General features: G+C 30.0%; 2 protein-coding genes across 2 annotated transcripts in view; one reads left to right on the forward strand and one right to left on the reverse strand.

Moving 5' to 3' along the window:
• Positions 1 to 709: 709 nt before the first annotated feature.
• On the reverse strand, positions 710 to 6085 carry LOC129966494 (uncharacterized). The gene has a single exon (XM_056080921.1). The coding sequence runs from the start codon at positions 6083 to 6085 to the stop codon at positions 710 to 712; it is 5376 nt and encodes a 1791-aa protein (XP_055936896.1).
• A 4638-nt stretch (positions 6086 to 10723) lies between these two features.
• The window catches only part of LOC129965480 (uncharacterized protein PF3D7_1120600-like), a 35134-nt gene continuing 19261 nt past the window's right edge, over positions 10724 to 26596 (forward strand). Inside the window, exons 1-5 of the mRNA XM_056079386.1 lie at positions 10724 to 11350; positions 14267 to 14380; positions 16949 to 16999; positions 17132 to 17204; positions 24833 to 24965. Coding sequence (XP_055935361.1) covers positions 14271 to 14380; positions 16949 to 16999; positions 17132 to 17204; positions 24833 to 24965 — 367 coding nt within the window. The 5' untranslated portion in view covers positions 10724 to 11350; positions 14267 to 14270. The remainder of the gene's footprint in view (positions 11351 to 14266; positions 14381 to 16948; positions 17000 to 17131; positions 17205 to 24832; positions 24966 to 26596) is intronic.

The following is a 26596-nucleotide window of genomic DNA, read 5'->3' on the forward strand; positions in this document are numbered from 1 at the left end:
TTTTATGCTTTTGAAAAATTCTTTGTTTCTAATAAAACTACAATGCTATATTTTTTAATAATTAGATACAATATACCAATGGAGAAACTAAATTGCATTTGAAATTTTTAAAAAATCTGCCTTGAAAAATTTAGATTCATTTGTATATTAAGTAAAAAAAGTATTTCATTTCTTATTCTATATTCAATAAAGATAATAAAAAAAAAGTTGTTTGCTATAGAAAGTTTATAAAATATTATTATTTAAATTTATTAAATTAAAAGTTTCTATAAAATATCTATTAACTATCATCAAATTTATTCAATTCTTGAGAGCTGAAGTTCTACAGATTCACTAGTTTTTAGCATAATTATTGTAAACAATGTCAGTAAAAATATCGTTGCGGACGCCTTTTCTATTACAATTCACTCAAATGATCAAAAGATCTCCAGATGAGTGATATACTCACGAAAAAGTGTATTAATCAGTGTTCTTAAATGCAATTAACGACCTGATTGCATATCACAGCTCTTTATTAACGGACAAAACACATTCAAAAACAAACTACACTATTTACAAGATGTTGCCATACAGTACAAGCTAAATCAAAACAAAACAAATAATTCTTAGGTTATAGGTGGATGGTTTGTATTCAGACATTGAAAATAATATTGCACAATCTTAAATTGAACACATACATAAGACAAAAAAATAAACAGAGTGAAATGTTTTACAACATGTTACATACTCCCACCTTGCAAAGTGATGGGTTACAAACTGAACTTTGCAATATAAACAAATTGAAATTTATAATACTTAATTCCTCGTGAAATCTGGTTTTAGTATGGTGTATCTCCTCAGAAATATCAGTCCTTTCAACAGGAGAATTGGGAACCTGCTCAGCAGGTAAATCAGGAACATGATCAGCAGGTGAATCAGGAACATGGTCAGTAGGTGAATCAGGAACATGGTCAGTAGGTAAATCAGGAGTCTTCTCAATAGATAAGCCACTTTTTCCTGAGGTCTTCAAAACATCAATTTCAGTTTTTGCTGACACTTCCAATGGATAAAGCCTTTGGAAGGGACGGAACCTCTCACCATGGGAGGTTCTAATTCTCGCTACTCTAGGGACACCATCTTTGCCAGGATAAACCTCCAAGATAACACCAAGAGGCCAGTCAATGCGTCGAATATTGTCATGACCAATCAGTACAACATCGCCCACTTCTAAAACATCACTTTTCCTTGTCCCTCTGTGGACCAGAAGAGCAAGATATTCATTTCTAAATCTTTGTCTAAGATCTTCACGCAACTTCTGCAAATATTTGGTGCGCTTTACCAACGAAGATCGATCTACTTTATCTAAATCTGGCGTTTCATAGTTGCTGTTTCCGTGAATAAACATGGCTGGAGTCAAAGGTAGCAATTCATTTGGATCATCTTGTATGTATGTCAACGGTCTAGCATTGATTATGGACTCACAGTCACATAAGATGGTTAGGAGTTCTTCATAATTTATAATAGATTTTCCTAATACTCGACGTAAAAGCTCTTTGAGCATTCTCACAATACGCTCCCACCATCCACCCCACCAGGCTGCTGTGGGTGGGATAAATTTCCAAGTGATTTTCTGAGCAGTTGAGTACACAGAAATTTTATCCCAATCTAATGCTCGCAACGCATTATTTGTCCCTACGAAATTAGTACCGTTGTCACTGTAAAGTACTGAAATCCTGCCTCTTCTTGCAATGAACCTTCTTAAGGCTTGAATAAAAGTATCAGTAGTGAGTGATCGGACTAATTCAAAATGCACTGCTCTGTAGACAGCACAAGTAAATAAAACAATCCAGGCCTTTCCTTTCGACTTAAGATAAAGAGGACCTGCATAGTCTACACCTGTTACTTCAAATACCTTTGTCTGAGTAACTCTATCTTTAGGCAGTGGAGCGAAGGGTACTTCAAGATGTTTAGCTTTATAACGCTTGCAAATCACACACTCAGAAAGAACCTGCTTAACTAATCTTTTGGCTCTAATTATCCAAAATTTCTCTCTAAGCCGGGCAAGTAATATTGAAGAGCCTGCATGCATTGCTTTTATATGCTCCTCACGAATTAATTTTACTACAATATCATTGGCAGGTAAGAGAATTGGGAACTTGAAATCTTCCTTCTCACAACTATCTGCTAGTTTGGTTCTTATTCTCAGAAGCCCATCTTCATCTTTAAATGCTTGCATTTTAGCAAGAAATTTCTCATCTTGAAAGGCATTTGACTGCATGGACTTGAAACACAAAATCTCTGCTTGTCTGAATTCTTCATAGACTAAGCTTCCTTTTAGCTTGGTTGCATTTGAAACGTTATGAATAAAACGTAGAATCCATGCCACTACTCTGATGTTTCTACTATAGGTGGAAAAATATTCACTCTTTATATCTGTTGTTTGAATATTCACCATAGAGGTCACGATAGCTCTTCTCTCTTTATTCACTTCTTCCTCATTGACATCTACTACAACATCACTAACAGGCCATTCATGAGACGAAAGATACAACCAACTGGGACCTTCCCACCATTTCGAACTGCAAAGCTGCTTCGCTGAACACCCTCTACTCGGACAGTCCGCTGGATTCAGTGATCCAGGAACGTGTCTCCAAGCTTTGACTGGTGTCAGCTTCCGAATTTCTTGAACACGGTTGTAAACAAATACACCCCACGGTTCTTCTCTCTTCAACCAAGCCAGCACAGTAGTAGAGTCTGTCCAGAAATAAACATTGTCTGTTGGAAACTCTTTCAAGACAGTGGAAGAAAGACGAGCAGATATAGCAGCACCAAGAAGTTCCAGCCTTGCAATAGTTGTTTCCTTTTTCCCACAAGGTGCAATTCTAGTTTTACTCTGCACCAGTTGTATGTGTACAGAGTTTCCACTATCAACTCGTAGGAAAACAACCGCAGAATAGGCTAGTTTGCTTGCGTCGCAAAAAAAATGCAATGAAATATGCTCAAATCCGCTATCACAGTGTAACCACCTTGGTACTTTAACATGCTTCAAATATTCCAGCTCCATTAGCCACTTCAGAAAATCTTGACGTGTTTTTAGATCTACTTCTTCATCCCAACCGATTTTAGATTTCCACAAATTTTGTAGCCAGAGTTTTGGTAGTAGCAACACTGGACTGGTAATCCCCAAGGGATCAAACACTTTGTGGGAAGCAGCAAGAATATTTCTTTTCGTGATTACCTCTTCCATTAGTTCTCTCAAATCAGGAATATTTATTGAAAGAGTATCACAATGTCTGTCCCAAATCGTTCCCAGGATGATTGTAGGACTTGGTATTGGATCAGATGGGCTAGAGTGCTCCCACCCTCGTAAGTCAAATTTTCTTTCAGCCATGATCTCCGTGGCTACATCAATAAATCGTTCTAGCTCCGACTGGGTTTTGACGCTTGCTAAACAATTGTCCACGTAAAAGCTGTTCATCAACTTTTGAATAATGCACTCAGGGTATCTTCCACGGCCTTGCTGCGCTTCTTCCAACTTTCTCTCCAAGTGGTATTGGATTGTTGACCCAAGCAAGAAAGGGCTGCTGGAAACACCAAACACCACTCGGCAATGTCGGTAATGTATGAGTTCTCCTTCTTCACTGTGCCACAAAAATCGCAGGAAATTTCGATCCTCCTTATATAGACTTATTTGTAAGAAGGCCTTCCGTATATCAGCCGAAATGCCAAACCTATACAGTCGAAACCTTGTTAACATGGAAGGGATCAATTCAATCAAGTTTAATCCCTTTTCCAAACAGTCATTGAGGCTGACCGCTCCCTTTTGTTTTGATGAAGCGTTAAAGACGGGCCTAATTTTCGTAGTGCTGTTCGGCTTCACCACATGTCGATGGGGCAGATAGTGACAAGCGGACTTTATTTCCTCTTGGGGAACTTCTTCAATTATGCCTTCTCGTTCCCATTCTTTAAAGACATCACCGTATTCTTGAAATAAGTTTTCCTTCTTCAGCTTATGGGTTGTCACTTGCAACCCTTTGAGTGCCAAATTGAAGTTGTCTGGAAGAGGCAAATGACCGTCAAGCCAAGGTAGGGAGACAAGGAATCGCTCTTCTTCATCGACCTTGACAGTTCTTAAGAAGTGCTCCATCGACGCTTTATGAAGCTCCTCTTTGGTTTTTTGTTCTGAAGGATCTTGGATCCCCAAGGAATCTAATCTCCATAATTGGGAGATATCCATCTCTTTCACAAATAGGGAGGCCACCAGCATAGCATTGCATAATGACGACATCTCATTCTCAGGAACTTTACCTGACAGAGTCCAGCCAAGTAGTGTCTCCATGGCAACAAGCCCACAGGATAGAACTCTACGCTGGCCAGTCATGAGCTTCCCTATCACATCTGAACCAAGAAGCACTTGAACAGATTGTGGCTCCTCCCCTACATCTGATAGCCTGATCTTCATCTCACGGAGCTCTGTAATCCATGAACCTGGAGTGACTGATGAAATTTTGTCACATATAGATGGCTGGTCTAATGCTTCCAGGTTGCATGTAACACTGTTGTCTTGATTTCTCAGTTTTATCCTATAGCAATTATGTTCGCACTTGTCAGATTTAATGCCCCCAAACAATGAGTGCATCAGAATTTCCTTTCTGAGTGGGATATATCCCATTTTCTCAACAACATTCTTTAATACATAAGTCTTTTGTGACCCAGAATCTAGAATTGCCCTAACTGGGATTTCTTTGTTACCACACACCATTTTTAATTTCAACGTTTGGAGGAACACCCTGGGACTAGAAGTGTTGTTGGCCATATTAACTTCAACATTTGGACTCTTATTCTCACTCTTGAATGAATCTTGATTCTTAGCCTCTAGAGACTCACACATAAGTGGGACATGCTTTTTCCCACATATTACACATCTTAAAAATGCCTTACAGGAACGAGATGTATGCTTTGGTGTTAAGCAAGCAAAACAACATTGCTTCTCTCTTAAAATATTATACCTTTCAGCCAAACTCATCTTCTGAGCTTGAAAACAGTCTGGGCTCGAGTGTTTCCCAGTACAGAAAACACATTCTTTCTTCACTTCTTTTGAAGTTGTAGTCAATAAATTGGCAGCTGTAGGTACCTTTTTCATTGGAAAATCTCTTACTTTTTTCTTAAATGATTGGCGATTTTCATCTGCACCCAAGCCAAAACCAGCCATAGCCAAATTAATTCTTTCTTCGCCCTCCGTTTCTGCTTTAAGAAAAGTCATCAAGTTGGTTAAACGGTCTTTAGCATCAGTTGAGACTGCCGAAGAAGCACTTCTATTCCATGCTTTCAAAAAGTCCTCTTGAAAACAAGACTCCACCATGGGATAAAGAATTGAAGCACACTTATCAGTAGTCACTCCTAAAGTCTCTAAGGCTCTCAGATAAGATTCGAGTTTATCATAGAGAGATGTCATCGATATTTTCTCATGTTTCTGAACTGAGATTATCAACTTCAATAATTCCCGAACATAAACTTCTACTAATAGTTCATCTCTCCCAAATCGTGCTTTTAAACTTTCAACTGCTTTGGCATAATTGGCTGCTGTTGCCGGGAAGCTTTCTACTACTTCTCGGGCTCGTGATCCATTTACAGTAGCTTGCACAAGATATTGAAATTTGTTCTCAGGCGCGATTTCATCATCGTTATGAATGTGTTGAAATTGGCTCCAAAATTGTAGCCAATCTTTAATATCGCCATTAAACTGTCTAAATTCTAATTTTGGCAGATTAAATTTCTTTTTAGCACCAGATATAACAGTATTTTGAGACTCACCTGTAATTGGCAACGTTGCTCTGATTCTCGCCAATTCCAGTTCGTGTTCTCTTATTTTTCCACTTTCTTCGTATTCTGTTTGCTTTTGTTTTTGTTCTTCTTTTAGTTTTCGCTGGCTCACGGCCGTTACTAAAATATTTGTCACAAAGTCTGGATCATCCAAATACTCTTTGCTATTCAAAATAATATCTTTCAGTTCAGAAATTTTTACCTTATCAGGCAGTGTCTCTCCAATTTCTTCTGCTACAAACAACAAGTCCTCTTTCAAGAAGCCCTTAGCTGTTTTAAACATGTTTGTATTCCAAAACAATGTCCTGTCGCGTAACGCCAGAAATGTAAACAATGTCAGTAAAAATATCGTTGCGGACGCCTTTTCTATTACAATTCACTCAAATGATCAAAAGATCTCCAGATGAGTGATATACTCACGAAAAAGTGTATTAATCAGTGTTCTTAAATGCAATTAACGACCTGATTGCATATCACAGCTCTTTATTAACGGACAAAACACATTCAAAAACAAACTACACTATTTACAAGATGTTGCCATACAGTACAAGCTAAATCAAAACAAAACAAATAATTCTTAGGTTATAGGTGGACGGTTTGTATTCAGACATTGAAAATAATATTGCACAATCTTAAATTGAACACATACATAAGACAAAAAAATAAACAGAGTGAAATGTTTTACAACATGTTACAATTATAATATATAAACCAAAATACAGTTTGTAACATTTAACCAAATAACAGAATTGCAAGTCATCGTGCACAGAATTGTTGTCTGTAGTATTTATGTAAATATCTTTTTTTTTTATTGGTTAGATAATGCAGACAAACTCATTTATTGTATCACTTGCATATATATATATATATATTTAGTATTATTATATTTATCTATTTTATTTTAATACATTATAAAGATAAAAACGGAATCATTTTTTAATCCACCACATACATAACTTGCTTCAACGAACGAATAATGAAACATTTAATTATAAAAAAAGTGGAACAAATATATTTATATACTAATAATAAAGTTGAATGTGTGTGTTTTGGTGCTCTACAAGCCAAATATTTGACCTACTTGTATCAAATGTCACACATATGTAGAATGGTGGATGTGTGCACCTTGGATCGATTTTTTAGAAATTTTAAATAATATTTTAAGCTGAAATTCGCCGTTTTTCCATGATAATTTCTGAAAATATCACTGCACAAACATAAATTTTACATTGTTTGAAATTTTTTTAATTATATCAATTGAATTGTAGAACGAATATTTGCTTTTTTTAAAAATATCCCCCTCCCCACATTTAATGTTACATTATTACCCTGAAATCCAAATCGTTTTCATTTTTTCATCATGTAATTAATTGCATGGTTTTTGCCCATTATTGAAAGTCAAGTAAAGAAGTATTATATTTAATATCTGAGCAATTTATAAAACAAATAGAAAAAGTGAAGTTACAATACCTCAAATTTAGAAGATAGATGAAAGGGTTATTTACATTTTCAACAGTGCCATGATGTCAAGTAACAGTCTCAATCAGAAAAGTTTATGATCACAATACACATAGTAAATAAGAATATTTAAGTAAGTCAGTTAAAATCACAATTTTAATGCTAAACTATTTGATAAGACTCATTGATATGAAGTTATATCTAAACAATTTATCTAAAAACAAATACAACCAATGTTCCTGATGAACAAACTGGTCACCTGATGTGACAAGTATGAATATATATACTATGAAATGCATAACAGAATGATGGAACAGACTATAACAAATATGAAAACAATGTCATGTTTCAATATTGCATAGTATTCCCTTTCATAGTAATATTAATCCATTTTCTGTTTGTTACATTACACAATGTTTTCGTAATAAATATATATTGCGTTTTTATTATATTTAACTTTATTACATACTAAACATTTTACCATTTGTGAGCAATGTCAGTTAGATTACATCTCAAAAAACAGTTTGCTTCTGTAGGCTCTTCTAAATTTAGCTTTTAGTTTTTCTTGTTGTGATTCAAGTGAACTTGCTAATTATTATTTAATTCTTTTTATCATGATTTCATATTTGGTAAGGATATCTTTGTATTTTATTTGATAAACAGTAAGATGAGAATCTCATTTTGTCATTGTTTTGTTATTAAAATAGTAGAAACTTTAGTAATGTGTAAACTTGCACTATCATTTCAATAAGATAAGCATTAAGATTTAGATGAGAAAAATTTTGACAAATCAAATAAAACCTTTCTCATCATAAGGATTATATATATTATAGCTATTTCTTTTTATGACTCTTATAATGAAACCAACCAAGATTTTTCAAATAAATTAATAAGTATTGCAATTATTCACAAAAGGAAGATAACACGATTACTTCATTCCCAAACACTGTAAATATGATTTTATGTCACAGAACAACAATCTGAAAAAAATTACCATGAACACATTTATTTACATTTTATAGCTGTATAAAGCTAACAATCTATACATTATATTTTTCCTCACTCTAAAAACTGCCTAGTTATGACATTAACTTATTAAAGTTTAGTCAAAAAATTGTGTAATACAGTGCTATATATTATTTATTTTCTTTAGTTTTTATTTCATGTTAATTTGTTTATATTATACTGTTAAACCAATAAGAATTGATATTTGACTATATTTCTATTTTTCCAAATGTTATTGCTTAATTCAAAATTAGCTTGTTATTTAATTGTAGAATTTTCAGGATATTATATTCATACTCCTAAACATGAAAAAAATAACTGCTGCATGATTTAGCAGGTAAAATTAATTCTTTCCTATAATTTTTTTGCTCCAATTTTTACTTTTTTTAAATGAATTTTTAAAACTTCATTTTGCCATATTTCAAAAATTTTGTGTAATTAAACTACAGGGTGACCATAAAATAACTTTCCCCATTTGGAGGCATCTACGACTAAATAGAATGAAGCCAAATTCCACTAACCCTCTTTAAAAACGTTTTCACATGGAGACATTGGTGCTACTAGAAATAGAACATGTGACATGCTGAACATTCAGGCTTTCTATATTTGTATAATATATTAGTTCAATATCACTTCTTTTTCAGTTATTAACAGGAAAATTTAGTAGTTTCATTTTTTAAAAATAGAGATTTATTCCTTTCCTATATTCAGAATGTCAGTAACAGACTGCAATATTGTGAATATTCTGAACATCTTTTAAAAGACCATTATATTAATCTTTCAAGAATATTTATATTTTGAAATATACTGAGGAAGCTGCAAGTATGAACATGAAACTCTATATAACATGATTTCTTAATAACTAGAAAAACAAACCTTAATTTAAAGAAAACCAGTATTAAAAATAAAATTTATATCCTCCGAAATATTCGCAGGGAGTTACATTTTAATACTTTTATGTAATTGAATATAATCTTATACTTGTCATAAGAAAATTGAATTTAAATAGTCCTATGTTTAAAAAAAATCACTATAAAATACAATTTTTTGCAACTTTAAATTGCTAACAGACATTATTAAAATGTTATTTTTCAAATAATACTAATTGAACTAATAAAATAACTTCATCAAATGAAAATATTTTAAATATATTTACAATTGTGTCATTTATGTAGGACTAATTTGTTACAAAAGAACTTAAATTATCAATAAAACATGAATTGAAAATAGTTTTATTTCATGCATTAAAAAGGTTCATATTTTTATTGCTCATTTAATGAGATTTATCTGTTAAGTAATAAAACTCAATTTGTTTTATTTATTGAGAAGAGGAAAACAACTTGTGATAATAAAAATTTTAGAAATTTATAATATAGTAAAATAAATCTCAATCAAACATTAATAAAATCAGAATCCTTTTAAGAAAACTGTTTCTTGAATAAAGGCTTGACTTGATATACAATAAATATTACAATATATACCTACTCAACATGCTATGTCTTTTATTACACTATGAACCCCGAGTAGGAAATAAACTTTGTGCTAAAGTTGTTTTTACAGTAAGCACTTTATAAAATTATTTTTCTAAATTTGTGTAAAAGTTATTTTACTTATTTTTTTAAAAATAAAGATGACCTAGATCATTAAGTTTTGGTTATATGTCTTCTACTCACAAAACGTGTTATTTAAATTCAATAAGTTATTTCATTCCTGTTAGTTTATTACCTTTACAAGAATTTAACATGCATTTACTTAAAACTACAAAGCACAAGAGTAATATAATGGCAAAAAAAAAAAATCAAGTATGAAAATGAAATGGTTAATGATTTGCTTTATTTCCATATTCAGGGGTGTTTGTGGGACCCCAAAAAATCCCCTGAAACTTTTACGGACTTACTACCGACATTTTGGAGTTTCGAGAAGGGGGGGGGGAGAAATGAAAAATTACGATTATGAAGTATTCAATGACCTAATTATAAAAGTTCAATGAATTACTTTTTTTGCAAAATTAAGACCTTAGAACCCAGGTCACGTGATCGCACATCTGGTCGAACGAAGTCTCTCCCTTTTTTTTCTGCCGCGCCTACTTGCCGAAAAGAATCCAGAAGAGAATGTACGAGAACCAGGGGAATGAGTCATAACTCGCAATAAGGAAAAAACAAAAAAGAAGTTTTTTTCACGCATTATCACTGCCTTTGGAGAAAGAAAGTAAAAGTTTTCACCACACACACTGACCTTGCGTTTTCTGCTTTCAAAGCAAACAAAATTACCCAGATCAAAATAAATAATTCATTATTATTCCTACTTCCTTTTGAACGACGATCCCCGGAATTTCCGGGTATCGAAGTTCAAAATCCCCGGAATTCCGGGGTTTCCCCGGAGCACAAACACCCCTGCATATTACATACTGAAACTTAAATATCACATTACCTCTTCATTCACAATGTAATTTTATACATTTCTAAAAATTATATACGATCCGTTTATGAAATGCAACACACGAACAAGTTTGTAAACATTTTCAAAGATAAGAAATAGTGATTTAAAAATAGACATTAATAGAGAGGAAAACTATATCCACATTCACATGCTAAAGTAATGACAACGTATTCCCTCGTTGATCAACGAAAAGCGATTCAAATGAACCGGGATAAGCGTTGAGCTACAACTCAACATTTAAAAGCCAACGTTTATCCCTGCTGCCCCTCTCGGGCAAACGTACCTACCTGTGAAAAGTACGGTTCATGATGGATTCGCCCATCCCATAGGGATTACGTTGTGATTGAGACGCTAGTATTCCGTTGTAGATTGGAAGGGCAGTTGGAAATTATGTCCTGCGGTTAATGCTGTGGTTCAACCAATTTTCAAACTTCTTTCGCGGAAAATTTTGAACATTTCAAATTTGTAGCTTCAATCTTCATTTTCAGTTGTTTTTTTTAAAAAGCACTAAGAGCCACTTAAATTTAGAAGCTTATTTAAAATCGTGAAATTTCTTGTTTTATATTTCTTTTTTTGAATCTGGATGACAATCCACGTGTTGTCTAGATAAAGGCAACAGATCATGTAAAAACATACTATTTTCTAAGTAAGTGTTATTTTGTGCCCTTACTAGTTTCTCATGAATTTGTTTTAATAAAAAACGTAATGTTGCAAACCTTTTCCTTTCCGAATGAATAGATCATAAAATTGTCTTATATTTTAATCTGTTTTCTGGTAAAACATTCGCATGAAATCAGTACAACGTATTTCTTGTAGTACTACTTTACTTTTTGTTTTATATGTTTAAAATGTGTATATGTAAGTAAAACAGCTTTTTTGATATAAATATCTAATACAGAATATAAAAATTTAATTTATTGTATTGAATCTGTAAAAAAACCCTTTAATTCATTGATGTCACTTTTAAAGTAAATAATTATCTTTATAACATAGTAAGTTATTATAATACTTTTTAAAAAGTATTATAATATGAAAAATCCAGTTTTTAAAAGTGCGCAATGTCAAGAATTCTTTTGGATGGTTCAATAAATTTCTTAGTTGAATTTGTAAAATTTTGTCTGCTATTTATATGCATATAAGCTATGTGTTCAAAATCATATTTAGTAGACTGGTATAATTTTGAATTATTCTGTTTGTAAAAAGATATTGTCAGTAATTATTTGTTATATTAACAATGAATAATTTATGTTGATTATGAGAATAGAATAACTTGTTTGTAATATTTAAAAAAAGGTTAATTTATCTATAATAAATTCTGAGATTGCATTTTACTTTTATTTTTCTCTAATTATCAATCATTGGATATTTTATTAATGGAAAGTTTAAAAAAAGTTTTCAAAAAAAAAAAAAAAAAAAAAACCCTTTTAACCGACATTTTTTTTTTTAACCAGCTGATTTTTGGGAGTAATTGTTAAAAATTTTCAACTAAATATTTGATGCAGCTTGATCACTAATCATTCTTTGAGCAAGATATTTTTAAATTTTGATAAGTATATAATTTGGACTATTTTAGAAATCTTATTCCATCCTGTTCATTTGGTTATGCATTTCCCTTATTTGCTGTTAGCTCCCTTAAAATTTGCAAAAAGAAGAAGAAGAAAAAAAAACTATTGCTTTTAACCTTATAATATAATTGGACCAGGGGTGATCTCTGATTCAGGTCTAAATTACGATCTGTGGATGAGTGAATGACATGCATGAATGAAGTCCACTCTGTAAAAGGGTTGTGGCATGTGTTTTGCTAAGTCGTACTCTTGACTCTAGATGGCACTACTGAAAAAACAGGAGATGCACCCTTGGCTTAAAATCACTGACTTCTAAAAGTGGGCTTGTCTATGACAAGTGCTATTAGAAACAACAACTTAATTAAAGTTTAACATCAGTCATAATTTTTTTTTATCTGCTCTGTCTGCTCCTGTGACACCTTAAGTCTAATCCTATTTCTATCCTCTCTTTGTCATAAGTAGTAATATGATTGATATTATGAGGAAATTTAAATACTTTTATAATAAAATTATTAATAAATTGGTTTTGTCTTTAACTACTTTTAACTAGCTTAAAAATTACTTGCCTTTTCTGTTGGAGAATGGTGAGCTGTGTTGAAAGATGATCCATTTAGAATAAATTCTTTATAACAGATTATTATATTTGAGGTATAATAATATAATACACTAAACTAGTATTGTAGCACCATTAAGATCAATCAGTTTCCGAAAGAATAGATAGTGGCATGCAATTGTCTTCTTTTCTTTTTTCCTTTTATGTAATTTTATTGTGGGTTGTTTTTATTGCCAGTCCATGCAAGTTTTTTCTGTATTCAGACTTCTTCTAAAATAAAAATTTGGGTCATTGAAATCAAATACTCGTTAAAATGTTGATGCAAATTAGCAAGTAGCAGTTTATTATTGTGAATATATTTATGGTATCACATTTTATTTAATATTTAATTCCATATTGTAATCATCTTACATTTATAATCGAAATGATATACATGATTTTAACATTTTATCTTTTACTGTAATATGTTATGGAAATAGGTGATTACATCATTTGTTTTACCAGAATCAGGTTGAATTGGCTAAAGTGAGGTTAACTTACATGATTAATATAGATGAACTTTGTGAAATATTAAAAAAGGTTGACAAATCTGTAGGTATGATGTTGCATTTTTTTAAAAATTTGTGTAACATTCTTTGAATGATTTTTTAATGCAAACTGCATATTTTATTTTATGTCAGTAAAAAATTATATATACTGATGCTTCATTGCCATAAGCTTTGTAATAATTAAAAGAAGGGAAAAAAAAAAAGGATTTTGACTAGAAAAAATGTATCATTACTCCCCCCCCCCAATAATTATTATAATGAATTTATTTTTGCATGTTCACTAGCATACACGTATCTTTTTTGATTATTCAAGACATACATGCCTCACCTATAGTTAAAAGATTAAACAGATACCCAAACTAATGAGCATAAAGATATGAAAAGACAAAAAAAAAGTATCTTGCTAGCTGTATCTAGCTAGCAAGATAAAAAGTATCTAGCTAGTATCTTTTTTCTTTCTTTTCTTCCTTTTGTGAAAGCTGAAAAATCGAATAAGTGGTGTTATTTATAAAGTAGTGCAATAGAATTTATTTTCAAAATATAGGGTTGTTTATCCATTTCTTATATTGAAATTAATTCATGTGACAATATATTGTTTTGACATACGTAGTTACAATATATTACAATTCCAATGCAAGTTATAATTTACTGCTTCTGAAGTACTCAATCTCGCTTTTATATTCACTGTTAAATAATATATATATTAGTTAAATTAAGAGTTAAGGGAAAAAGTAAAGCATATGGAAACATTGGAGAAAATAAGTGAACATGTAGATATATTGTGATATTCAAGAAAGTTATTTATTTTTCAGTGTGATCAAAATATTGAAACAATCTTCTTAAAAATTTATATTTAATGTAAGATGTCAGTTTAATTTTAATGTGTATTTTTATAGCAAAATGAATAATAAAATAGAAAAGCAATTTCCTTGGGTCTCCATCATTAAAGGAGGATTTTTAAAATCATTTTCTGATGACTATGATATTGGAACATTGGAATTACTACAAAAGTAAATATTTTTTAAATATTATCTGTTTTGAGACATTTTTATAGATTATATATATATATATACATTGATGTGAAACCATATATGTTTTTAACCTTGTCATAACTCTTAGATTAATTGTTTTATGGCATTCATAATCATTAGAATCTTTGTTTCCATAATATTCTCAATATATAAAACCACAAAAACTAGTAAACATTTGAATATTCTGTTAGTACTGAGAACGTGCATACTTGCAAAAGAGTCTTTACATAAAAACACTTAAGCACACATTATAACAGATGAAGTATTGTTATTGTATTTTCTTCAAAATTGTGACAATGCGTATTGTGCATAACATACTCACTGTATCATTCAGAGATGTATATACTTTCATTACCAATTTTACTGATACACCACATTTAACAGTAGTTTGAAGATCATCAACATTTCTTATCTCAGCAGTTGCTGATTTCATTTTCTCAAAAGCATGAAGGGATTTTAAATCTTGCTTTTTGGAAGAAATAATTGCAAATTTAATGTAGTACAAAACATCTGTGAGATGTGTGAAAGATCCCCCCCCCCATAAAAAGGGGTTGTGCAAGCAAGTGTGCAAGTGTCATCTTCATATGAACTAGAAGTCAGACTCGGGTGGTCTGGTGTCTTTCCCTCGGAAGCTATAGCATCCCCTTTCTGCGGTAACACAGACACGGCATCATCATCATCATCATCAAGAAACTTCTCAGCAGAGAATCTTTTAACAATAATTTGTTGAGTGCATGTGAATTTGATTTTTATTTCACTGCACCTTTATTGTTTCTTTGAAGAACCAAAACCCTTTGAGAAGGGGCAGATTTTGCAATACAAACAGAAATTTGAATGTAAGTGAAAATTGAATCTTCCACCAAATATAATCCATTTTTGTTGTATTTTGAGCAGACGCTGTAGTCAAAACAAAGTATTTGTATATTAGTAATATGAAATTTGAAATTCTTTATCAGCAACATCTTTGAAATGTTTTTGAAGTGTCTGTAATTTTTTTCACAACGCTCTTTTTGTAGATGTTCTGTTTACAAAAATTGTTGCTTCTTTGGTGGCTGAGAAACAATTTCGATAAAATATATTTGATTGTTTTAATTTTTTTCCATTCATTGAAAAATTAAATAAAACAATCAAAATAAAAATAATGAATGAGTAATAAAATAAAATTAATTATAAATTGAAAATGGTAATTTTAAAATAATTTTAAAAAAAGCGAGCAAGCAACAATTACATATAATGAAAACATAAAAGAGAATTCCAAGTAAATGCTGTTGCTAAATTTTATTCCATAAAAATAATTCAGAAACTATCATATTGTGCTTGCTATTAGTTCTTATTACAAATTAATATTAAATTTAGTTTATATTGATAAAACATTGAGAAAAAATAAATGTTGAGTGTTCTCTGTGATACTTCCAATTTTGTTTTCCTCTGTTTTATTTTATTCAAACCTCTTATTAATTGTAGAAGCAAAACAAATACAAATTTTGAAATATAAATTATTAGGATTCAAAATAAAACAATAAGAGTAAGTAATTTAATCAAAACTGCTTAAGAAAATTAAGGCAGATATTTAAAATGTGAAATGTCGCAAATTTTATTGTTCATTTAATTCTTTTTATATTGAAGCACCTTTTAAAGCAGTTGACTGTTTTTAACCAAATTTCGTAATAAAATCATCCCTCATCCCATTAAATAGCACAATAAATATTGCATGTTAATTTGATAATAAAAGCAATTAATTTACATCAGCCTACAAACAGAAACCCTAAGGCTTTTTAAATATTAATGGCATACGAGGGGATTTCATATCCATCTTTGTTCACACAGCACTATTAGATTCAAAATCAAAAGTTGAAGTGGCGTAATTGTCAGAACAAGATATCAATTTATTGCATGTGTAGTAGCAGCTAGTAATAGCTTACAGAATAGAGGAGGAACTGTTTTATGATACAAAAAGGGGAAATGAATATTGAATTCCAGTATTAATTGTGAATCAACTTTCTGGCTTATGCGCTTTGTTCTTTAAAGAAATTCAATTTGGAGTCTCATTATACATATCCTTCTTATAGGCATATATCATCTCTTTTTTTAAGTATCAAAGTCTTAAGAATAAGAGTTGCTGTTATATTTTTGTGAAGATAAAGGGATTTTTTCCCCCTTCTTATCTTTGGAAAAGATTGGGAAATTCAGTATTTTGAGGTTCTAAAGTTTTTGGAGTCAGAGATTTCAGGTGAACATTAATATTGTTTTTTTATTTTATTTATAGCTTCAGTCCACTTGAATATTTTTTTTCTTAAGAACAAGCTTCATAACATCGACAAATTTTGCATAATTTTATTCTTAAACACGTTAAAACATTTTGCATAAAAGTGATTTTGAGATAATAATAATTTTGTAAAAATTGCATATACAAATTCTGGTCAATTAAATGTGAGTAATTAAATTGCACTCTCATTCAGTACATGAAATTCTGTAACAATATGTTTCCATTAGTTGTCTTTATTTTTAATCATGATCCATTTACAGTTCTACTTTTTTATTTATCAGGAATATTACAGAAGAGATTCAAAGAATTACGCCCAAATCTAATTTGAAAATGTAAGTTGTTTTTCTTCTTAAATTTTAGACTTGTTTTTGCATTTTAATTTTATAGGAAAGTTAGTTTTAGAAATTGATTGTGTAGTTTAAGTATTGAAGGTGATGATTATAAATTCTTTTTTCTATTTTTAGAGCAAAGCTTTTGTTTGAATGTATTGAGGATTTTTACTATCACTTCTGTAGGAAATGGTACCAAAGGAAAAAGGTAAAAAAAAAAAAAAGTTTTTGTAGTAATTGATTTAAAAAAAGTGTAACATTTCAAAGATCTTTAAAGCATCTATATATGTAATACTAATGGCACAAAATCGTTCTTATTATTTATTGATTAATGGTAACGGTGAATTGTAAACTACTCACCATACAGCTGTTTCTGACTGATTCATTGAATGCTCTTATAGCTGCACTGAATTCATTTGATAAATGTTATTTGATTGTTTACCCATTTGAACTCCTTCAAAGTTCACACTTAAGATTCAATTGCTTTTAAGTGTCAAATTTTTTTCATTTTGAAGGAATAAATGAGCATTCTGGTCCATTATGTATGGAGTTTAATATAATTCACAATTTTTCTTTTTATATCCTTACGCATGGTTTATTATTGCAAAGATTGTTTTAATCAGTATTTGAATGTTTACAACTTTATGTATAAAAAAAATAAAACTTGCTAAACATCTGAAAATTAAATTAAATTTCTTGAAAATAATTTTTAAATTTATTTATTTATTATTATTTTTAATTTGTTGAGTGAAAAAAAATGAATTTCAGAGTAAATATTTGATTCCAAAGAAATCTTTAAGATTCAGTAAATAAATTCTAAACAAAATTAGTCTTCATAACTTTAAAAAAAAAATGCTAAATTAAGTTGTTTAGACTTTTCAATATACATGTAACATTTTTCTTCACACAAAGATTGATACTATTTTTTTCAAAGACTTTTTCCCATAAAACTTCAATATAGCACAAACTTTATATATATATTTGATATGGTATACTACATTTGTTTTGAAAAAAATTCTTGACAACTGTAATTTCTAGTTTTTTTAATAATTATATTCATAATTTAAAATTTGTATTGCTTTTTGATATTTATTTTATATTAATTGTTTAAAAACTATTATGCATTTTACGCATTTTTTATCTCCAGATAACACAAAAAAATAACTTGTTATGAATTCATTTATTTTGTAACATTTTTATCCATAACACTTTTATTTGCATGCTTCGTATTTCCATTAAATCTGTGATTCTCAAGCTTTTTACTGAAATGCTTTTTCTTGCATTTTTTTTAACATCATATTTAATATGATACTTAAACCAGCAATGTGAAACCATCAGTGGTGATCTCCCTGGAACTTTGTTGTTTAGTTTCTAATTAAAATCTTATTCACCTTTCTCCCCCTAAAATTGTGCTCTGTTAGTAAGATTGCAACTGTTATGTATGACATTAGTATACAATAGCTCTTTGGTATGAATCTAACATTTTTACTGAATCTATCATGTGAATATGTATTTTGAAAACTTTTTACTGTCCGCAGAAAAACCGAATTGGATGCAGAAATAGTTGTACTTTTGTTTCAGTATTCTGAGAGTACGACTTTTCAAATCTCATTGAGGGGAGAGACTTAATTCTGGAATTATTCGTCATTCTTTGACTTTGATACTTTTTTGCACAATATTTTTTCCACATGTATGGGAAGAGCGTGTAATTTCTGAAACATCATGTAAATATCCCCTCCTTTCATCTTTCCTCCCATCCCTATTTTGACGAATTAAACCCATCCGAACGCATGTGCAAAAGCGTCGGGGATTTTAGAATCCATTGTCCAAGAATAGTCACATTCGAAATTTCATTGATTTAAATCATTCCATTTATGAATTATTGTGTTTATATGCTTGTGAAAATACAGATCAATTGATAGAGAACCCTTCAACAGATTTATATCGGAATTTCATAGATTATTATTTTTTATTTTATATGCTAAACTTGTGTACCATATTTTATTTACCTAGTTATTTGCATTTTGAAGTTACCGCGCTAACTTGTAATGGTTAGGCAGGATTCTGTGAACGAATTTTGTTCTGAATTTGATAGAAATCTACTATTTTGGTCATAAGTCCATATCCAAATTTCAACTGTCTAGCTCTATCATTTTTAAATTATCATGTTTACAGACAAACGTAATGCTAAAAATATGTTTTTCGAGCTCTGGGAAATCTTGTGAAATGTGAAAATTCATTAAAAGTTATTGAGTTAAAAATTTTTGACGATTTTAATACTTTCTCTATACTTTTTACATGGGAAAATAAAAAAAAAAAATGAGGACTAATCTATCAAACAGTTTGAGTGTTTAACTTGTTTTGAGTGCAAAACATCACATATTTCAGTTGCTGTGTCTCAAGTTTAAGCAAAAATCATTACATATAGTGCCTGAATTCTAACAAAAAGTAGCTCCAAAGCAGGAACATGGTTTATATATTTTTTCGATGAAATGGTCCGTTACAGTCTGTTCCGCACCCTCGTAGACTATGGGAATCTTTCTGGGTTACTTTATAGCTTTATCTTTAATCTGAGGAAATCTTTAACAACTGGCTGCTGTTGTTAATCAAGAGATGATGGAAATTACTATTATTGTTCACAATTGGTCATCTAATAATTTCCAGGTGTGAAAAATTTAAGAGTTTCACACTTCACTGAATTAGTAATACCTAAATCTATACTATAGCTATAAATTTAATCATTATCCAATGTGTCAAGGAATAAAAATAAAGATTAGTAAAAATGGATTAGTTTAATATGTTTTATCAAATCAAATAGCAGACTGTCAAATTATTGATGTGAAAATATATGAAATTGGGCATCTGGAAATCAGAATTCTGTGAAGCATGTACATTCCGAAATTGGTGTGAGGAGACTTTGGGGAAAAGATAATAGAAACATGAAAATTGATGTTACATAAATTGTTGAAGAAAAGGTAGTTTCAACACAACCTAAGTTCTTTTCTGTTTATTACTGAAGAATTCTTAAACATGGGTAATGCTGTTTTTTTCTTTGGTACAGACAATTGAAAAACCTAAAATAGTGAACCTATTTTTTCTTTCAAATTTTGCTCACAAATGCAAAGCATAGAAAATGTTTTGTGAGGGTTAATTAAATAGTTAATTCTTTACAGGCTGTGTTTCTGTGAATAGAAGATATTTTTGTTTTAAATGTTGCTATTCTTTGAGAAAATATTATTGCTATATTTTGTATTTTGAAAATATTGATATTTGCTTTCCAATTGTCAAAACCAATTTTATGTAACTGATATCAGGGGTGTTTGTGCTCCGGGGAAACCCCGGAATTCCGGGGATTTTGAACTTCGATACCCGGAAATTCCGGGGGTCGTCGTTCAAAAGGAAGTAGGAATAATAATGAATTATTTATTTTGATCTGGGCGATTTTGTTTGCTTTGAAAGCAGAAAACGCAAGGTCAGCGTGTGTGGTGAAAACTTTTCCTTTCTTTCTCCAAAGGCAGTGATAATGCGTGAAAAGGGGGAAAAAACTTCTTTTTCGTTCTTTCCTTATTGCGAGTTATGACTCATTCCCCCGTTTCTCGGACATTCTCTTCTGGATTCTTTTCGGCAAGTAGGCGCGGCAGAAAAAAAAGGGAGAGACTTCGCGACCAGATGTGCGATCACGTGACTCTGGGTTTAAAGGTCTTATCTCTCCTGGCGTGGCGCCAATAAGTAGAGAAGGGGGATTTTTCGCCGTATTAGCTATTTGTCATTGATCGCTTCGCAACTTTTTTTTCTCCGCTGTGTAAAATTTTCGTTTCATTTATTGATGCACGTGTAAATTTTTCGTTTCTCTTATTGAAATATTTTTTTATTTATGTACGCAAGAGAATTTCACTTTGAAATTTCAGCATATGAAACAGAAATTACCCCTTAAAAATTCATATCTAATTAGTTTTACAGCATTAGATTCAGAGCTAAGAGGTAAAACCAGTACAATATTAGCTTTTGAAAAATTATCATCTTTTATGTCCCTTATTTTTAGTGATAATGAAAAGTCAAAAGTAGAAGCTGAAATAAGGTTATACCAGAGTGATATTGATATCACCAAAGAAATGCTCTACACATCTGATGAAAGTGGAAATCAAGTCAAGTGTACAATTGATAAATATTGGTCTAAAGTTTTTAATTTAAAAGATGATTTCACAAATGATTATAAGTATCCTACATTGGCTAAATTGGTCAAAGCCTGCCTTAGCTGCTTCCATGGCCCATTAGTGGAAAGTGCATTCAACTTAATGGATACACTTGTCACTGACTATAGAACCTCTCTTAAGATTGATTCCCTAGATGCAGTGCAGACTATTAAATATGATTTAATGGCTTCTAAAGAAACATCATGTGGAAAATATGGCTCAAAAAATCCAATGACTGATCCAATTCACAAAGATCTCTTACTGAATATGAACAGAAGTTGGAAAACATATCAAGAGGACTTAAAAACATGTATTTCAGATGAGTCACCTATAAAAGTCTCTGAAAAACCTTCTACATTAGCAAAAAAGCAAACTGCTTCTACCTCTGCATGTGCAGTTCTCGAGGAAATTTCTTCAACTGTAAATGAGGAAAATAAAAGTCAATCTTCCTGCAATTATGAAGTTCACCACAAAAGAAAGACAAGCCCACAAACATCAGAAAATAAAAAAAAGCAGCAGAAATTAGATAATTTTTTTAAAGAATTAATTCAGGTAATTTAAAATATTTGCATAAAATGTAGTAGTTTATATGTTTGAAAATTTATGGTTATTAATTTTGCAAAAAAAGTAATTCATTGAACTTTTATAATTAAGTCATTCAGGGGATTTTTTGGGGTCCCACAAACACCCCTGCTGATATTTTCATTTTATTTAAAAAGTAATATTGTAGAAAGAAAAATTGTAAAATTATGTTTTATAATTATATTTTTTATATAAAAGTTTTTTTTACATAAAAAATTATGTAAATATGTGTTTGCATTCCACTGAGTGCTTAACATAAAATAAATTTCTATTTTGTCTCATTTAATGCTTACAAATCCGAAACATCAACATCTTGTTTGATGCATGGTATTTATAATCGTTATTATAATAATTTTATGTTTTGCTTTCATGACTATTAACCTAATTTTCAAGGATATATATTTAATATACTGAAATATGACTCATATTAACACAATAAGATAGGAAAATATTTCCATGCCAAATGACATAACCATATATCATTTGCTTTATAATATACTTCAGAATGAAAAAAAAAAAAAAAGCCATAAAATAATAATATGGCTTAGTGATGAGAAATGTCATACGGAATTGATGAAACGAAAATATTAAAATGGGGAGCAGAACTTGTAACTGGAAGGAATAAATTTAAATTGTGTAATAGAGTTTTAAAAAAATGATTCCACTCAATTTAATACATCTTATATAAAAAGATATGGAATTTTGCAGTCATCCACCACTTGATGTATGTTGGAGAAGGCAACACCAAAATAACAAAAAATAGTGCCATGAAAATCAGTATTGATTTTGTATGTTTAGTTTTCTTTGTGATTAAAGTATTGTCTAATAAACTATCTTTAATAAAAATCAATACAACTTAAAATTCAATTTAGTTAAATTTCATGCAAAATATAAAAAATGGGAAAATGCATAACAGCAGTTTATTTGGTTTGAAATCTTTGGTTGGCTTTCCAAAATAAATCTGTAAAAGGTGTTACAGAGTAAGGAGGATGGTGATTTGAAACATCGACTTCTTGCATTTAAATGAAGATGAATTAATGAGATAGGAAAATTTTAAACTAAAAAGTTGTAGGTATTAAATTACCTATATAAAGAGCTATCAAACACTATGATAGCTTAATTATTGTTTTAAAAAGTGTACATTTGGAAAAAATATTTTGTCTTTTGAAAAATTTGATTAAAATATTTGATATCATTTACGTATGTATTACTGAAAGAAAACACCTGTTATAAATTTCGGATTGATATCTACATAATTTCTTTAAAAAAATTAATTGTTGAAAAAGAAAAAAACAAGGTCATTGGAAAATAGCTATTAGTATTTTTCCAATAAACAGAATTTGTGGACCCCCCCCCCCCCCAACAAAAAAAAAACTGTTTTAAAAGTAACAGAATGACCAATCTTCCAACCTCCAAAAAAAATTATGGAAATTAAATTTGAAAAAGAAAATCTTTCTGCTGCTTGCTTACTTAATTTTTCTAGAACATAATTGTCACCAGAAAATGGATTCAGATATAATAATTGAGACAAATTTCAGTTTTGATCTTCCCGTTTTATTTCAAATTGGCCATTAAAACCATTTGAAATTATTAAGTCGCATATTTAGAATAGGATTTTTTATTTATTCAGTCTGCAAATTCTGGTTGAGAAAACTACCTATAAATGACCCAATTCTAATGATCTTTTTGTTTTTTTAAGTTGATCAAAATTTTCAAATAAATGCTGCAAATATCAGTTTGAAATTTTTACTAGTTATTGCCTTCTATATAATTGTACTTAAAAGTAAGTATGAGTTGCATAGAAGTACTTACTATAAGTAAAATTTCAAAAATTTTGCTCATATTGAAAAAAATATTTTCCCAGATTTACACATTTTTAGAATTTACTCCTGACAATTATGTTTTACAATTAATTTTATAGTTTTTTTTAATTATTTAAGCTTTTTCTCTGGGATCAATAGCTTTATATTTAAACATGAAAAATTGGTGTTTCTACCCCCCTTCCCCTCTTATTTTGATAAAATGATCATTTGTCAATTTGGGAGATTGTTTTGGATTGTAACTAAATAATTAAGCTCTATGTTTTGTGTGTTAAAATACAATATGATTGGACTAATGTTGAAAAAGGAGAGAAAGTTACAATGAAATTAGAGTGTTTGATATAAAGTATGCTATTACAATAAAATATAGAAATAATTTTCATAATTCTTGAACAGTGTTGCCCATAACTGGGGAATAGCAGCAAAATCACAGGCACAACAACCTGAAATAAATGTATGAAAATGAACTCAAAAAATAATAAATTTAATTTTTCTTTATTTGAACCAAAGAACTACTGTTGCTACAAACTAAATCAAATAATTGAGAATAAAAATTCTCTGAAAAGAACAACAACAACAACAACAACAACAAAAAAAAAAACAGTATTATGCTCTTTGAACTTATTTGGAAAATAATAAAGAATCACTCAACAAAGGTATTTTGATCATTCTTTGAAAGTGATGATCATATTAGAATGTTGAATGCAAAAATTTTATTTTCATTTCTTAAAATGATTTTAAAGAAATAGTTTTAAAAAGATTTGCAGAATTTCAGAGATTTCAAAACAGATTTTTAGAGTAACAATTGATTGCTCTTTTTGATGATGTAGAGATTTTTTTCCCTCCTGTTATCATTAGAAACCATACTAAAAATCATTCAAGGAAAAACATTAAATAAAAAATTATACTTTAGAACACAAATATTAAATTTTAAAATTCGAGCTTAAAGGTGCAGTAAGTCATCATTACAACTAACTTTACACTAAATTTTATGGCTATAAATGCAATGGATTTGCCTAAACATTACAGTCACATATACACAAATATTCCTTTTTATTTTATATTTAAAATCTATGTCTCAGGTATAAATAATTGAATGAGTATAATTGGTAATTTGTCTTACTGAAATTTTCATTGTCATTGAGACAATTCAATAACTTGTATATTTCTTGACAAACTATTGAATTGCTGTGTTTTAAAGTCTAATTACTTTGTTTTCCATGTCTCCTAATTTCTTTCAGTTTTCTCCTCCCATGGAAGTGGCTTGGGTGCATATTTTAACCAATTTTATCAAAATTGGCCTAATTCTTAGTCAAGGAAATAAGAAATCAAAATGGATACATCAGGTATTGTCTGCAGTAATGAGATTCCAAGGTAATATGTTATTCATTCTAAAGCTTTTGCTTTTAATTTTAGAAGCATTTTAAATTACTATATAAACATTTGTTGTTGCATTTTACTGTTAATGCAATTTTAATCTTTCCCCTGATACGTTTAATGTAATGAGATGAACATGTAAATATCATTCAAAGAGATTTGTAAGCATAGATAATAATCCACGATAAGTCTTTATTGTTAGAAGTTCCCACGTGTATCTTTAATGAAGTAAAGATTATTGTAAATTAAGGTACCCAATGCATAGCCAATTATACTGAAATATAATGTATCAGGTTTCTGAGCGAAGCTTTCAAACCATGAAAAGGTATTTGATCTAAACTTATCAATTCAGAAGGGAGTTTCCCTTATTTAGAAAGTTAAAACAAAGACATTCTATTTAAAATTAAAATTAGTTTCTCAATCTGGCAGTAAGACAAATCAGTTAAAGACAATTGAGATTCTAACTATTGGATTTTGAGATGCCCTGTTTAAAAGAATTTATTCTAATGGATAAATTGAACTCATTTGACTCTAGTTGCCTTTGGCGACCAGTAAGTTGGTTAGGAAAATTAATTGTGCTTCAGTTTTATTTATATTTCTGATGCATAAATTATGTCCCATAATTTATCAGAAAAGTATGTTTTAGTGTCAAATTATAGTAGCCATGTTATTTAAAAAGTGTTACTCTTCTGTTGATTTTCCATATCAACTTTCGCAATTTGTTATGTTGAAGATATCGAGTATTTGGGTTATCGCGGTTGGATTGTATCAAAATCATCATTATCACGATGCTTTTAAAAATGTAATTCTCTACCTTCCATATACAAAACATCTTTTGTAATACTGTAACTTAACTTTTTTTTTATGCTAACGGTACAGATAATAAGCAGAATCTTTCTTAAACTTACAGTCTGAAAAAAAAACAAAAAACGATGAAATTATGAAAATGATTAATTGATGAATTATTTCCTAAACTGGTATCATTAGACAGGCAATTTGTTGATTTTTAACTCTTTAACTTGGATGGTGACTCTCACTTGCCATTCAAGACAGTGTATTATTTTGACGTTTTATTTATTTGATTCTCAAAAATGCCTAGTAGCAAGAAGAAAGAGCAGAGTAGCAAAAAGATGCAAATTAATTAAATAGGTGAATTCAACTTAAAACAATTTATATTTATTTTTTGGAGTAATAAACTAGTCTTAAATGAATAATTAATGAATGTATTAAATGAATAATTGTGCATTGAATTCCTTTTCCGAGTGCAAAGGGTTAAAAGACAAAAATTCCTGTTATGCAATAATATTTTCTAGAGTGAAAAAAATCACCAAAATCTTAATTGACTTTTTAAAATTAAAATTTTAAAAAGTTTTTAGAAACATATTCTTAATTTCTAAAATGTGTCAGTGTTAAATTTGAAGTTTTATATTAAGGATTTCATGAATAGTGAAAAGAGGTAGATAGAGATACCAATGCTAACAAAAGCATCTCCTTACATTACTGAGCATTACATCCCCTTACTGAGAAATGCTAAGGATGCTATGGAAGCACTAATGTTATCACTTTGAAATATTTCCAGCATTTAATATTTTTTTTCAGCAGAGAGAATTCAGTGCAATTTTTTAAAA

Source organism: Argiope bruennichi, chromosome 4 (genome assembly GCF_947563725.1).
Source record: "Argiope bruennichi chromosome 4, qqArgBrue1.1, whole genome shotgun sequence".
NCBI classification, from domain to species: domain Eukaryota; kingdom Metazoa; phylum Arthropoda; class Arachnida; order Araneae; family Araneidae; genus Argiope; species Argiope bruennichi.

Coding starts and splice junctions, on each gene's coding strand:
- LOC129966494 (XM_056080921.1), bottom strand. CDS start 6,085: ATGTTTAAAACAGCTAAGGGCTTCTTGAAAGAGGACTTGTTGTTTGTA.